Source organism: Fundulus heteroclitus, chromosome 22, assembly GCF_011125445.2.
Source record: "Fundulus heteroclitus isolate FHET01 chromosome 22, MU-UCD_Fhet_4.1, whole genome shotgun sequence".
Classification (NCBI taxonomy): domain Eukaryota; kingdom Metazoa; phylum Chordata; class Actinopteri; order Cyprinodontiformes; family Fundulidae; genus Fundulus; species Fundulus heteroclitus.
Window position 1 is genome coordinate 9,591,038 of NC_046382.1, and position 15,022 is coordinate 9,606,059.

At 44.0% G+C, this 15,022-nt stretch overlaps 1 protein-coding gene across 1 annotated transcript; it reads right to left on the reverse strand.

Annotated features, from left to right (window-relative positions):
- Positions 1–7,297: 7,297 nt before the first annotated feature.
- On the reverse strand, positions 7,298–8,897 carry LOC105926173 (homeobox protein vent1). The gene is made up of 4 exons (XM_021316334.2): positions 8,799–8,897; positions 8,130–8,676; positions 7,809–8,041; positions 7,298–7,698 (listed from the first exon to the last, which is right to left on the reverse strand). Exons 2-4 carry the CDS (start codon positions 8,392–8,394, stop codon positions 7,447–7,449), a joined length of 750 nt encoding a protein of 249 aa, XP_021172009.2. The 5' UTR covers positions 8,395–8,676; positions 8,799–8,897; the 3' UTR covers positions 7,298–7,446.
- Between the last annotated feature and the right edge of the window lie 6,125 nt (positions 8,898–15,022).

The following is a 15,022-nucleotide window of genomic DNA, read 5'->3' on the forward strand; positions in this document are numbered from 1 at the left end:
TCAGTGACGTGTTTGGCTGAGGCCACCTAATGACCTCAAAGTGAGGCAACGCACACCTCTGGCCGCCCCTTAGTGTCTTTTAGGGAAGCGTGAAGTCCTCAGTGGTTGCACAATGGAAGCCCAAGTGATTTCAATGATCTAGCCGTCGCCTCGGCTTTGATGTCGCTTTGAAGGCGCAGACCTACGAGCGGAGCAGAGTTCCCGGACGCCGGGTGGAAACATTGGCTTAAAGCAGCATACGGAGGCCCAACCTCTCAGATCTGTCAATACCCTGAATGTGTATGTTTCCATTTCCTTCTGGCCTACTTCCATTTCGTACCCGCAAATTAAACAGACTATATCCGTGCTATTAAGCCTTGTGATTTGGCTTATTTTCCCGGAAATATTGAAATGTAACTAGATTTCCAATACGGCTAGCAGGGGCGCTCTGAAGTTGAAATTAACCTTGGAAGTCTGGTTTGGAGAAGCCTTTAATCCGATCGCCCGACACATGCAAGTGGGACCAGGATTTTATTTGCAGTAAAAAAAACAAACACTTTTTCAACAATTAAAACTATTTTTGTATGGATTTAATGATAGAAATAAAAGAAAGTGTTTTAAGTTTATAAACGTTTAATGCTCCGCGTGCCCTGAAGACAACACCGACATACTGTATTTCAGGTCTGGGATGGGATGATGGAGCCATGTAGGGAGGCTTTGCTAACCTGACAGCGGACCGAGCGTCTCTGACCCGGCTCATCCAGTTCCCTGTCAAAATGGGTCGCTTCATTTTGCGCACTGGCTGCATCCTGCACAAACTTTCTCTACTCCTCCCAGCTCTCTCCTTTCTTTTGTAGCATCTTTTTCTTTATTTAACCCACTCGTATTTCTTTCCTTCTTTTCTCTTTTTTTAACGAGAGGGGCCTTTCCTATCTCCCCTTAATATGAACGTATCAGATTGACCCAGTCTGACGTACTGTACCACCTGCGGCCACGAGGGGTAGAAAAGAACTGAAAAGGTCTGGCCTGAAACAGATCAGGAATCCTCACAAACACCCCCCCCCCCCCCTCCTCCTCCTCCTCTGGCCACCCCCGCCCTAGGGGAGAAACAGGACCGAAAGCGAAGCGAGACTTTTGAGAGGGTATTACGGCTCCTGTTTCAGACTTGTGTTCCAGACGTGGATAAATGCTTTGCAGTGGCGGTTCTACATTGAATCACTCCCCGAGTGAAAACACCTTTGTGTAAAAAACAAAACAAAAACACAACTTTACAGTTTAGAAACGTTTACTAAACAAATAATAACTGCAGCTATATCTTCAAATATTAGCCAGACCTATTATGAATCAACCTTTTCAGACTATTAGCTAGAAGGTGTCAAAAAAGTCTTGGTTTGGACTTCATTCCTTACAGGTTTTATATGACTCAATGCAAACACTGCTTATCAACCCAGTCCTGCACCTGTACCTGGCTCTTCCTCCTCTTCCTCCTCCTCCTCCTCCTCCTCCTCCTCCTCCTCCATTATTCTTCCCCTCTTCATCAGTTCAACGGCTAAAACTGGCCTCCTCATCTACAACTAATAATAACAGCAACAATGATAAACATTATAGATGTACATTGTTAAAACACAAATGCAATAAAAAAATAAGCTAAACACACAAACACCGTCAGGGAATTACTCAGCTTATGTCTATTTGTCTTGGGCTTGTAAAAAACTGTTAGTGTAGAAACACAAGAGAACACGATGTCGCCTATAGTTATGAAATGATTCCACTCTGCGCTGTATTGTCTTTCTTTTCCTGGTCAGTCAGTATGGATGACATTCATTTTAGTTGATAAAGCAGAGTAATTATTTATACGCTTAGAGTGTAACCTTTAATGTTCTTTGTGCCCTGAAAGCATCTTAAACACACTCATAACATCTGCCCTGTCTGGATGGGATGGTACCATGTAGGGAGCGTTTGCTAACCTGCAGTCCTGCTGCTCGGTGCATCACCGGCCTGGCTGACTGGAACCACGCTGACCTTCAGTAAAGGCCTGCGTCCCACAGAGAGAAAACCGGTTTATTTTGTGCACAGGCCGATCCTGGGGAGGCTTTCTCTGCTCCGTTAATTTCTTTTTCCAGTCTTTACAGCATCTTTGCTACTTTAACTCGCTCCCGTTTCCTACTTGCTTTTTTTTCTTTAATAATGAGGGTGTGTTTGCATCTCGCATGATATCAGATTGACTCAGCACACTAAGTCGGCTGCTTTTATTATTGGGCTGAAAGAAAAACAGTTTGCACACCGACCGGTGTGACTGACTTTAGCCACCGCTCAAAGTTGGTACTGCTGGAAAAGCGGCATCAATTCCATTAGACCATTGCAGCCCCGTTGCCTGGTCCATTTGAGAAACCCAGAGGATGTACCGCTCCTCCTCACGGCCTTTCCTCATGTCATTTAGCCGCTGTGCAGTCTGCAGGGCTACAGCATCCTCTCACAGCAAGCAGGCCGCCTGCAGCTGCAATGGGCGCCTTTTCCTCACACAGTGATATGACAGATGTGCCGCCCCCTATGTGTGATTGAAAAAGGTGCCGCCCTGGGCAGCTGCCCCGTGCGCTGATGGTTTGACCTGTAAGAAGCAAAGTTTGTGATGAACATAAACAATGTGCAACGACTTAGAATCACGATGAATTACACTGGTTTAGGGACAAGACAGACAATGGCATCACCAGGGGCCAGCAAGGCAGACGCTCTTCTTGACTTTCTATCACGCTTTTATTTGTATCAGTATCTACTTTCCCTCTAGTAATTGTTTTGTTTTTCAATAAATTAATAAATGTACACCTTGTTCCTAATATAATTACACAATTAAAAATGAATTGTTGTTCAACTCATAATGTTAACTGTACTGTTATTGGTCTGCATGTTAGATCATTAGTCACATCAAAATCAAACAATAAACCAAAAGATATCAGTAGGCATTTACTTAAGTCTTCAAGATACTGTAGTTTTCTACAGGCAGCTTTACTACAACAGTAGAATAAAATGCTGTAATTATGTCTTTTAGTTTTAATGTGTCACCCCAAAAGTTTAAGTGACCCCATCAGGCCCCCTATGAAACATTTCTGGAGGCGCCACTGCAGGTAGACGTCCAAACCCGAACCTTGAGAGATATTTAAAACTCTTCAGGAAAGGTAACTCCTGCCATCACCATTCTCCCGCTGCATCCTGAGGCTGCTCATTTTCCTCGGTTATTCTCACACTGGTTGGTGCGCCGCTGCCTGCCCCCTCCTTTCACTCGCTTTCGGGCCCCGAGGACGCGCAGCTCCTCCCCGTCCGGGACAGAGAAAACGCGGCTAATGCGGTACCGCGCGCGAGCTATTTTTAGAAACACAACGTCACGATGACGTCACATCACGTGGTACGCAGTAGGGCAAGCTTGCATAGTCCGCCGCTGTTTCGCTGTAAAAGAGACGTGCGTTACCCTTGGTTTTACTCGGTAAACAAATGCTTTTTCCAAATCTAAGACCATGGTTTTTAAACATTGTTGCTATGGAACGTGCAACAGCGACTCGAGTTATGCTGATCGGCCGCATATGAAGGATGTTTTCTTCAAGACTGCCAAGGAGAAATGTGTGCGCTGGGAACACCGGTGCGGTTGGCCTACACAACAGTTCAACCCGGAAAAAGTTACCAAATTCAAGTACATATGTAGCAAGCATTTTGTCGGAGGAAAGGGCCCAACCGAAGAACATCCTGACCCAATTCCAGCGACATCAAGTCAAGGTAAGAGTATTTTGGTGGCCGACATGTTAATAAAGTAGCGCCTGCTAACATGATGGCATATAGGCTATCATGGTAGCAGGCGCTAACATGATAGCCTGCTACCAGGATAGCTTACTCAAAAACATTTCAAATGAGACAAACATTAAACATATACCCATTCCTGGACGGTGATTGCAAACAACAACAACAAAAAGACGCTGCCATGATCGCCGTGCAGGAAAAAAAAAACAAAGCTTACCGTTCATCATCTCGGCCAGTTTTCCAGTTTTTTTAAGCCCTCAAACCTCAAGCTATCGTTTGAGCTGAAGGTTGGTGTGTTCTTCGACAGTGCGACCAGTAAACCGTGTGCCTGGGACATCGTCTTGGGAAAGTTTAACGGCTGTAAAGTCGGTCATATCTGTTATCCGTGCGTTCTCTCCTGTATGCGTTCTCTCCTGTATGCCCTACCTAAGCGGCAAAAGGGGCGTTGCTCTTGAGACGGTGACGTCACGTGCGCGGTACCGCATTAATTTACCGAAAATCAATTCGCAAACAAAAGGGTCTGATCGATCTCGCCTCTGGAGAGAAAAAGGTTTATCAGGGGACTCACCGTCAGCCGGGGTCAGGGAGTGTTGCCTTATCCAGCGCTCCGCGTCAGCGCCATGTGCGTAAAGGAACGCCGCTGCACAGAGAGGTTCATCACCAAGCATTCCAGCAGCAGTTTCAATGCGAGGGCCACACGGGAGGGCCACGCTTCGTTATTTGCACATGCATGGGGACCTGAGCGCCGGGCTGGAGATTTTCTCACCCTCTCGGCGTCACTGAGTCTGAGTATCAGTTGCCTGGTATCTCCGACTCAGTCCTGTCTGCATAAATGGATTGACGCGTATATCCGCCAGATGTTTTGGTCAGTTGTTGTTGTTTTTTTGTGTGTGTGTCCTAGAATCTGCTAGAAACCCCTCCTTTTGGCCCACAAACCCATGACGGGCGTTTTGTGTTACCCCCTGGATGGACTGAGCTAGCTCTTTATTTAAATATGCGCTCCTGGACAAGAGGTGTCCATGCTGCGCCTGCGGCGCTGGGACTGAAGGCGCAGATGAAAGCGCCCAGCTCTCTCTCCCCGTCAGGCGACCTGGTGGTGAAACCTTTCTTCTGGTGGGACGGGGAGGGGTCCCAAAACAACGATGGAAAGTGTGAACGTTTCCTTTGATCTTTGTTTATCTTTTAAAACGAGACGTTTGCCCCGGGGCCCCTTAACACCCATCATCTCCACCCCCCTCCTTGCAAATCCAGGGACGGTGCCTTGCCAGAGCATCCGCAGTGCTTCAACCTTTCTGCATTTTTGTCAGAGGAAGTAAAGAGTGGGCAGAAAGGAATGCACGATTTTTTTTTTTTCAGTTTTTTTCCCCCCAAACAAAAATCTGAAGTATGTGGCACATGTGTACATTTATACTGAGTCAATACTTCGTGGAACCACATGTCCCCACATCTGCAGCTGTAAGATTTATTTCTCTTTACCAGCTTTGCAAAGAAGGACACACGAGTCAGTTTAAATCGCTTTTTTTTTAAATATAGCACAAATGAACAACAATTGTCATCTGAAGGCATTTGACAAAATGAAATCAATGTAATCTAATTATCCAGACAGATTCCAGTTCAATTAAATACATTCCAAATGAATCCTCCTTATTCCCCTCAGCGAAAGAAGCAATTCAAATATTCAAATTAAAAGATTTTCCATTTTTTACCCATTCCTCTTTACAAAATAGTCTGTGTTAGCCGGGGAGTGGTGGTCTAATGGTTAAAGCAGCACATAGTTTGAATCCCACAGACTGCCACCCTTAGCCCCAGCATGCTACCAGGGCACTACACAGCCACAGTCCACTGCTCCTTGAGAGGCATGGGTTAAATGCGGAGGACACATTTCTTTGAAATGTAATGACAAACAAAAATGATTATGATTATTCTTGTTCGGCTGAAATTATTTGTGAATATCAATTTTTCAACTCTTTTCTCAGTCAAATTCTGTTTGGTATTTTGATTAGGCCATTGTTCCACATGGACGTGCTTTGATTTAAACCATTCTGCTGTAGCGACCGCTGTGGGTTTAGGATGACTACCCCAGAAGGTGGACCTCCAGTCGCAAACTCTCAGCCTCTAACCATAACAGGGTTTCTTCCAGGATTGCTTTGAATTGAGTTCCATCCATTTGCCCCTCCACACTGACCAGCAGTGCTCTATGATAACCTCAGTTTAGGCGGATGCCCGTTGCGTTGCATGTTTGCAGATGAGCAATACTCTTTCCACTTTAAAACAGTGACAGACATGAGATATTCAAAGCTTAGGACTGTTTTATAACCCAACCCCGCTACGACGTTATCTCCGACATGTCTGCTTTGTATATATCCTTTTTACTTCTTATTTTACTGTATTCTTATTTTTTGTCTGCACCATCAATACCAAGTCAAAATCCTTGTAAGTGCAAACCTACTTGGCGATTAAACTTGATTCTGATTCTGATTGTCTTTTCACAAAAGTTCAGTAAAAATCCTCCAAGAACCGGCCGCCAGTACAAATGCATGCCACACTTTTTTTGATTTTTATATGTAAAAAAATAAATAAAAGTAAAGATCATAGTCATTTTCCTTCAACTGCACAGTCCCAGATCACTTTGTTTGGTGCATCAGATAGAATATCATGCACTAGACTGGCAACCTGTCCAAGGTGTACCCCACCTCTCGTCCATTGACCTCTGGAGATAGGCACCAGCCCTCCTGCAACCCGGCAGATAATGAATGGATGGGCATAAAATCTCAAATAAAATTTGTCAAAGCTAATGGTTGGAATTCTTTTGATAGTTTTTCAAAGAAGCACCATAACCTACAATAAAATCAGTCAGCAGAGGATCTGACCAGCTAAAATAAATGCACGAGCCCCTGACTAATTTATTATCCTGTCTGTGATGTCAGAGCAGCTGCAAACCCAGTTTTCTAACACAGAATCTCATCCAACAATCAACACTTTTTACTGGAGGCTGCAGACATCACATAGATTTCCTCAGATTAGATCCCAAAACACCAGACTCTCTGGAGCCGGGTCCGGGGACTCCTGTGGTAAACGTAAACTCATCAATGAGGGGGTTAATTAGGCCTAATTGTCGACCGTGATCTCCCCGTTTGACGGCCTTTGAAGTGCAGGAATGAGGACAAACAGGCCCTATGAAAGCAAATACCCAGCATTGTCACTTTTTGTGGAGAAAGGAGGCCTTATTTTCTTTTACCATTCACGTTTGATCCTGTTTACATTGAGTAATCCCCCCCCCCTGATTTAATTTATTGCTTGTCGTTTTTGAACTGGGACTAAATCAGGGGATCCATACAGTGAGAACCTTTAGTCATCCTTATCAGTGGCGTATGCACCCCCCCCCCTCCCCCTTTTGAGATGAAAGACAGGATGATCCATTCATGTGAAGCTAATCCTGCAATAAAGATTATATAGGCTAATCAACTTTATCTCTGAGATGCATACAGTGATAGGAGCAAAGCAAAGCGAAGTAAAACATCAGTCGGTCTGATTCGATAAAGAGGAATAACTTTATTCAATCATAAATAGATCTCTGTAATTATACAACTTCTGTACACATATTTTCTCACAAATTAGATAGCATATTCTGGGATTATAAGTGTCTAAGTCGGAAAAAAAGAGTCTTTTGTGGCAGCAGGCTCAGTAAAAATGTGAATGCCGGATCATGAGATGAGGCGCGGGGTGAGGAGTCAGCTGCGGCAGGACGAGCTGCGGGACGGGCAGCGCGTAGTGGCTCCGGCCGGGTGCGGGGTAGAGGGCCTGCTGCGCGGCCACGGTGTGGTACTGAGCCGGGTGCAGAGGCTGGAAGGTCACCGACGGGATCTGGGGGGCGAGGTAGTCCTGGACCTCTCGTTTCAGCTTCATCCGCCTGTTCTGGAACCACGTCCTGACCTGCAGGGCGAGCAAAAGCAAAATTTAACACCCAGCGCGCTTCGCTTTGGGAAACTGACCCAAGTTTGGCTTTAACCATCCCGTGTCCACTAGTTGCGTCTGCGTATTACCTGCGTTTCTGTGAGGTTCAGCTTGTGCGCCGTCTTCACCCTTTCCCCCGCATCCAGGTACTTGTGCTTGCTGAAGATCTTCTCCAGCTTGCCGATCTGCTCGGGGGTGAACTTTGTGCGCACTCGGCGCTGCGGCGCGTCTTTCTCCGCCTCGCTCACCTCTTCCACGGAGGCACACTCGGAGGATGCGGCTTCGCTCTCGTACCCGGAGGAATAGCCGCTGACTTCTGAAACTGAAGCCAAAGGGGAGGGGGGGTACATGGTTACAAATATTGAACTTTTATGCACAAAGAAAGAGCCTACATCGATCCAGAAACCTACTTGGCGATAAGCAGCCTGCCGGATGCAAAGGCGAGCCCGCGCCGGAGTTCTGCTGTCCCCCGATCTCGTCTGGCTCTGTCTGCTTAGCGGCCCTTGACGGCTTGGGTTTCGGCTGCAGGTAACCTTTGCCAAACGTCGGCGCGCTCGGCTGCACCATGCAGGGGACGTGGGGTCTGCTCGCCGGGCAGGACCCCTGCACCTCCTGCGCCGCGTCTCTGCGGTGGTGGCTCTGCGCCAGCCAGTCGGCGGAGAAGTACTTCACCATGTCCGCGGCGCTGCTCGGTGACCTGTAAATCCACCGGACGTCAAGAGGGGGGAAAAGGAGAGCGCTGTGTCAAGCTCCCCGGCCCTCAGCCAAGCTTTTAAAGCCGCCCGGGCCACTTGCAGCCATTTGCATATGTGGAGCCCCCTTGTTAACGCCCGATCGATCGCGATGATTGGGGGATAATGGCTCGTTATTGAAGTCTTTACATATCCTGTGAGCGTGTGAAGACCTGGCGCCGCCGAGTCTGCCAGGGCCTTCCTGAGCCTTTACATTTGTTCAAGACTGAAACCGAGAGAGAGAGAGAAAGGGGGGGTCTGTTGAACAGCTGGGGGCCGCACTTTTACAGCTGCATACAGTAAAGTCAGCGAAAACAGGAGTGAGAGCAGTATTTTCAAGAGTCTTACTGAATCTGATTAAATGACCCTGGAAGTCGCTGCTTTAAAGGTTACAAATGTCGACGCTTGCCTTCCACAGGCGTCCTCTTCGATCCATTTATTTTACACGTTGTGCAGTAGAAGTAATGGATTCTGAGGGGATTAAATCAAGCCATTACAATGATTGACACGTTTAATTGTGTCGCTTTCCACATTCTTCCACTCTGGCCTGCCACTGTAAAAACAAACTGTCGGAATTTAACCAGTACAGATTTTATTTAATTCATTTGAAAAGAGATATATATATATATATATATATATATATATATATATATATATATATATATATATATATATATATATATATATATATATATATATATATATATATATATAATGACAAGCACTTGGAATCAGTTGGTAAACTACATCCATTTTCAAGATGCATTTACTGAAAAACAAAACCAAAAAAACCAAAAAGCAATCTATTAGATTCAAACTATGAGCATTTTTTCCTCCAGTTACCAAATTACCGTAGTTGCTGAAGTAAAGAGTGTTGTCTGGTTTAGAGACAGGAGGCAGAGCTGGAGGTGGTTCTCTTTGGGAGTGACGAGGATGGATAAAATCAGGAAGGAGTCCGTCGGCGGGACATGTTAGATGTTCCGGGGATGAAGCCAGAGAGGCCAGACTGAGAGGGTTCGGACACGCACAGAGGAGGGATGCTGAGCTCGCCGGTAAAATGATGCTGAGGCTGGCACTGCCAGGCAGGAGGCCTCAAATAAACCAATGAGGAGATTTATGGATGGAGTAAAAGAGCATATGGAGATGGGAGAGAAGAAGATGCAGAAGTTAGGGTCGGATGGAGACAGGTGAGGAAAAAGAGGAAGTGAAAAGTGATATTCTAAACATTTAGCTTTATTTTTACTGTGTACACTAGGGACACAACAGTTAGTATGTCGCCGCCTGGTTCTTCCTCAGCACAGACCGTGGGGAAATTAAGCCCGTTGACACAGGACCCACCAGAGGACTGACTGCAGTTTGACGTTTAAAAAAGCAATGTCCTCATGATAGGTCGCTCAAACAAGTGAAGTGACACCACTTTGACAGGAAACCTGACTATTTTTATCCGTTTTCAAGATGTTTTGACAGAATATGTCTCTTGTCGCCCTTTTCTTCTGTTTCTAACCATTTCTTCAATCATTTTGCACCCACATAATTCGGCCTACTAAATATCCCCTCGGTGTTTAGACGTATTTCATAGCCAACTTTTGTGAGGACTTCAGAAGCAAATCCATTCAAAGTATGCACCTTTATAGTTAACATTGCTAATAAGTATAACATTTAATATTATGTACTCTTGATCCTCTTTAAACCCTTTTACGCTAAACCGATTTCTGTGTTTTGTGAAGACTGCTTTTTTTTATCTATATGTCATCGCTGCATCGCTCCCTCGACCTGCAAAGCCCGCTTGCTTCTATTTAGGAAGTATGTCTGTGTCTACGGCGCATGGCGAGTCAGGAGAGTAAGAGCGGTGGACTGACGTCACATCGGCCTCTTCACAAAACAACGGAGGCAGCAAAAAGGCTCTTTAGTCCTGACTTGAGTTGTTTTATGAAAGGGGTTTCTTTTAGCATCTGCTGAAGTCGAACTATAGCAATCAACCTGAGGCTGACTACCCTGAGACAGTCGTGCCAAGCTGTGACTGTAAGCTAAAAGGCCTGCAGTGCAGCTTATTTAAAAGTTTATGACAGTAATTTAGAAATTAATCACAAATATGTACTCTTTTTGTTTCTTTTCCGAAACTCAGGACAAACCAGATCACCTAATGATAGAACATTAAAGGTGTCTTACCACAGAGGACCCAGCAGAGGAATCTCTTGTTAGAGATCCTCCACGCCTATAAAACATGCTGTGGGCACAACAAGTGACTGTATCTGTGAAACTGATGGGAGCTGGTTCTAAATCCTGTTGCAGATACCCGACTGCTTCTGAGCTGTTGACAGGGCAGGTGTTCTGTTCATCAACTTGATTAATGTTGTGTGTGTGTTAAGTTTAAAGCAATTTAAAACAGAGTAGTCAGAGCCTCACAACATCATTTGAGTGACGGTTGGTGGATTTGAGTAAAGTTATCTTTGCAATATTTTGAATTTTCCTCATTTTGTCGAATAATGACACTTAAAAATGAATGTAACACATTTATTTAACTGTCTTTCACCTGTTTATCTTACTCATGTCTCCTCAGAAATGTGTCTATATTATACCCATATAAAACTTTATTGTTAAGTTCTAATTGCTTGTTTTGTCAGTGTATAATCAGTTATCTGGCATCAGCGTACCATAATTAAATCAGGCCCTTAGAAGTAACTTGAAGTCCATGATAATCAAACCTTAATAAATTGTAATAAATGACTTGTTCGTATATATCAAACATGGAACTTGAGGCTTTTAAATGGATTTGGTTCTAAAGTACCAAAAAAGATCAATTGGGCTTCAGAGAAAGAAATATCAAGCAGATTCAAGGACGTGGATACGTGGATTTGTGTGAGAACCATCCAAAATGTGCGCCAAAATCATCTGATTTGTCAAGCAGCTCCTCACTTGTCTGGCTTGCCTGAAAAAAAAAAGAGATCACACTTTTAATTTTAGCGCATTCCCCTGTTACGTTTGTGGGAATGGGGATCAATCATGTCGCAGTGGGTTTCTGCATCCACATGCTTTAACTGTCCCCGGTGCGCGTCGGCGCCAGCAACCCAACAAGCAGCGTTTGGCACAGACGCTCCAAACCTTAAAGAGATCAAAGGCGTACAGTAGCAAAACAATTAAGCTTGATTGTCGCCGCGTTCATATGCAAATATGTTAAAGCAAGCCGTTAAGAGCCCCCGAGCGCAACAGGCCACCAGGAAGAAAGAAAAAAAAAAAGCAACGAGGGCTTCACAGCGGCTGCGCGCATCAAATTCAAATTAAAGAATGGTTCAGATAAACTAATCTGGAAACCAGAATGGGATCATGCTTAAGAAGTGCCAAAGCAATTCCCCGACAGATTTCCATCTCTCCCTCAGCTGTGAGGGATTCCCAGAGCTGAACGTTGTTCCAGAGCAGATAAGCTCGGGTCCAGTTGTCTTTTTTTTTTTTTTTTTTATCAGTGATCTGCTGCCGTCCAGGGAGGAGTCCATTCAGCCTTTTGACGCACTTTTATCTGCTCCTCTTTGAAAATGCGCTCTGATCCAGTTAGATAACAATGCGAAACCACCCGGGACGCCGCCGTCGCACACTGGGCCTATTTCCTCAGCTGCGTCTCTGCCCTGATCTTCTCCCACTGTATTCTAAAATCGGCCGAATCCAACAAATCATACTTTGGTTTTGTTTCCGTCCCGTGCGAAAGTGGACCAAAGAAGGAAGAAATGGACTTTTTTTTTTTACCCACAGCTCTGAACAAGATGCACGTATTTTATTTCTTGAAACTCTTGAGAGAAAAAACAGTTTAGGCTCCATCACAGCTACGTGAAGCTTAATTTTCTCATTTGCAGTAAATGTCTTAATTCATGATTCCAAATTAAATAAAAGAGACGCCTCACTACCTACTTATACACACATTCTCATCTTTTCCACCAACACTTTAAAACATTTTATGGTTAATTTCAGCAGGACATACGCCTCAAGCCTTTTCACAACTTGTGCGTAACGGCGCATGGTTTTTTCAGATGCTTTCAAAAACAGAAATCTGAAAGAATCGGTATGCATATATCCAGTACCCTAATTTGTAAATAGAGCCCGCCAGTGTGTAATTTAATCCCACCATAAATCCAGAACGTTACTGAACAATCAGCACCGTGAAGACCTTCAGGGGGAAATGACAATCAGAGGAAAATGTTGCGGAGAGGTTTACAGCAGGCTTATATTAGGTCACCAGTGCATCACAACGAAAACACAGCCATGCACACACTCATTCCCGTGGACAAATTAGACCGACAGATTAGCCCTATGTGCACATTTCTGGATTATAGGAGGGAGCAGAGGTGCCTGGAGAGAACCCATTCATGCAGTGGAGGGAACGCGCAGACTCCAAGCAGATATTCAAACCAAGGGCCTTCTTGCTGCTAAGCAACAGTGCTAACAACTGTGCCCACCGTGCAGCCTGGGCATTAATCAGACAAGCCACGTACAGGAGACCAGTGGAAGAAAACATGTTGGAGGCTGCAACGTTTTTAAGACTGGGGCAGGGCTTCACCTTCCAGGAGGACAACCATAACATACAGGCAGACCTACCGTGTTTTTGCAGATGGTAAATACATGCACCAGCACATTTCTTATGTTTTTCATTTGTACACTTTTTTTTTTAAATCCTAATTGTCCTGCTGCCTTATAATTACACACTACCATAAAATAACACCGGAAGTTTGTTGTACATACTTAAACACGGGGAAGCAGCATTTAGTTCCTATGCTCCACTTATCTGGAACAAACTTCCAGAAAACTGTAAAAGTGCGGAAAGCCTGAGTTCCTTTAAATCGAGATTAAAAACACATTTGTTTAAAATTGCCTCTTAATGTTCCAGTTAAACTTTTTTTTACTGTTTTTAATGTTCTTTTTTTTGTTTCTACATTCTATCCCTACTTGCTTTTATTCCTATATTTTAATCATGTAAAGCACTTTGCATTGTCTCTGTGCTGAATTGTGCTATATAAATAAATTTGCCTTGCCTTGCCTTACTGTAAATCCCATTTGAGAGAAAAAATGAAGCCTTTTGAATGTTTTCAACCAAACATTATTGTGAAAACAAACATACAGAAGTTATCTGTTTCAAGCCAGGATAGACTAGTTACACAAAGCAAATTAACAACACCTATAGCCAGATTCAAAATAGTGTCTTAAAATGTCTCACAGCAAAGACGGTTATCATTGGCACAAAGTCCAGAAAGCTACGGCACAGACATTAGAGCATATATTTCAGACACTTAAACTGTAGGAGAGAAGCCCAGATTTCAGCCCCCGGTCCCCGTCTGACTCTGGCACACTAACTTGCCATATAATCGTTGCATGACAGTTATTGTCTGACAATAATATGCCTTGGCAAGAGCGCGCCTATAAAATCTAATTTATTTGGCTAATTTGAGCAAATCCTCGTTGCATGTCACACTCCATCTCGGCGGCGAGGTTCACGGCAGAAGAGGAGAGCTGGCAGGTAAACAGGGGACAAAAATGGAGAGCAGCTGACGTTCATTGGCCAAATAATATTTTGCACACTGGCGTTTGCTGTTCCGCTGTTGGCTCTGCGTTGATAAAACTTTGTCAGCGCTGTAAACTTGTGGTGCCTGTTGCTGTAAACGCGATCATGAGCTTTATTGCTCTATTTTAGATTCCTAGTTGATTTCTTCAAAAAAGAAAAAAATCCAGTTACACCACGTGGATAGCAAATGATGTGCTCAATAAAATAAAACTTCCTGCACCATGCTTTTTATTTTCCTCAGCAGACTGTAAATACAGCAGTATCAGGGTTTTTTTTTTAGCAATTAATGTGCAGGCAGGGGTTCTGTTTATCTCGCACGTCTGCACATAGGATTGTCCACTACATTACCAAATGTATTCGCTCACCCATTTATATCATCAAATTCAGGTATTCCAATAACTTCAGTGGCCACATGTGCATAAAATCCAGGAGCTATTATGAGTCGTAATCGTCATAACGACATACTTAAAATAAAAGTGGTTAAAGCATGTTATTATATATGAGCACTATGAAAGTATTTTCTCAAGAAAAAGATGGACGTCTCTCCAGTCTCCTCTCCTTGAGCCTAATATGTAACTGAGTGGTGACAAAAGGTAGCCAGGCTACAGGAGATACTTTAACAAAGTCATGAGTTGATAAATGGAAAAAGGTTGGCAATGGGAATGTTGACAAAACCCTTTTTTTCCCTTATTTTTTTTATTGTAGACAAAAAAAGAAGCAAAGCATCATTTTACATGAAGTTTTTCCCTAAAGCAACAGTAACTGTCTTTGGACAAATGAAAAACCTGAAAAATGAGAAATGCAAAAGTAACAAAGAGATTAGAATCGATCCCATGTTTACATCTCCCCTAATTCAAAAATGATCCGCAGCGTTAAAGTCTGTTAATCTGAAATTATTTGCAAAGGTTGTGCAGACTTTGAGGATCTTTGGTCTAAATAAGCTCCTCCTAAGGAATCTTAGGAAAACAAAACTGTTCATGATCATGTTTCCTCTGGAAAGTCAGACATTTCTGATGCTTTTAGGAGT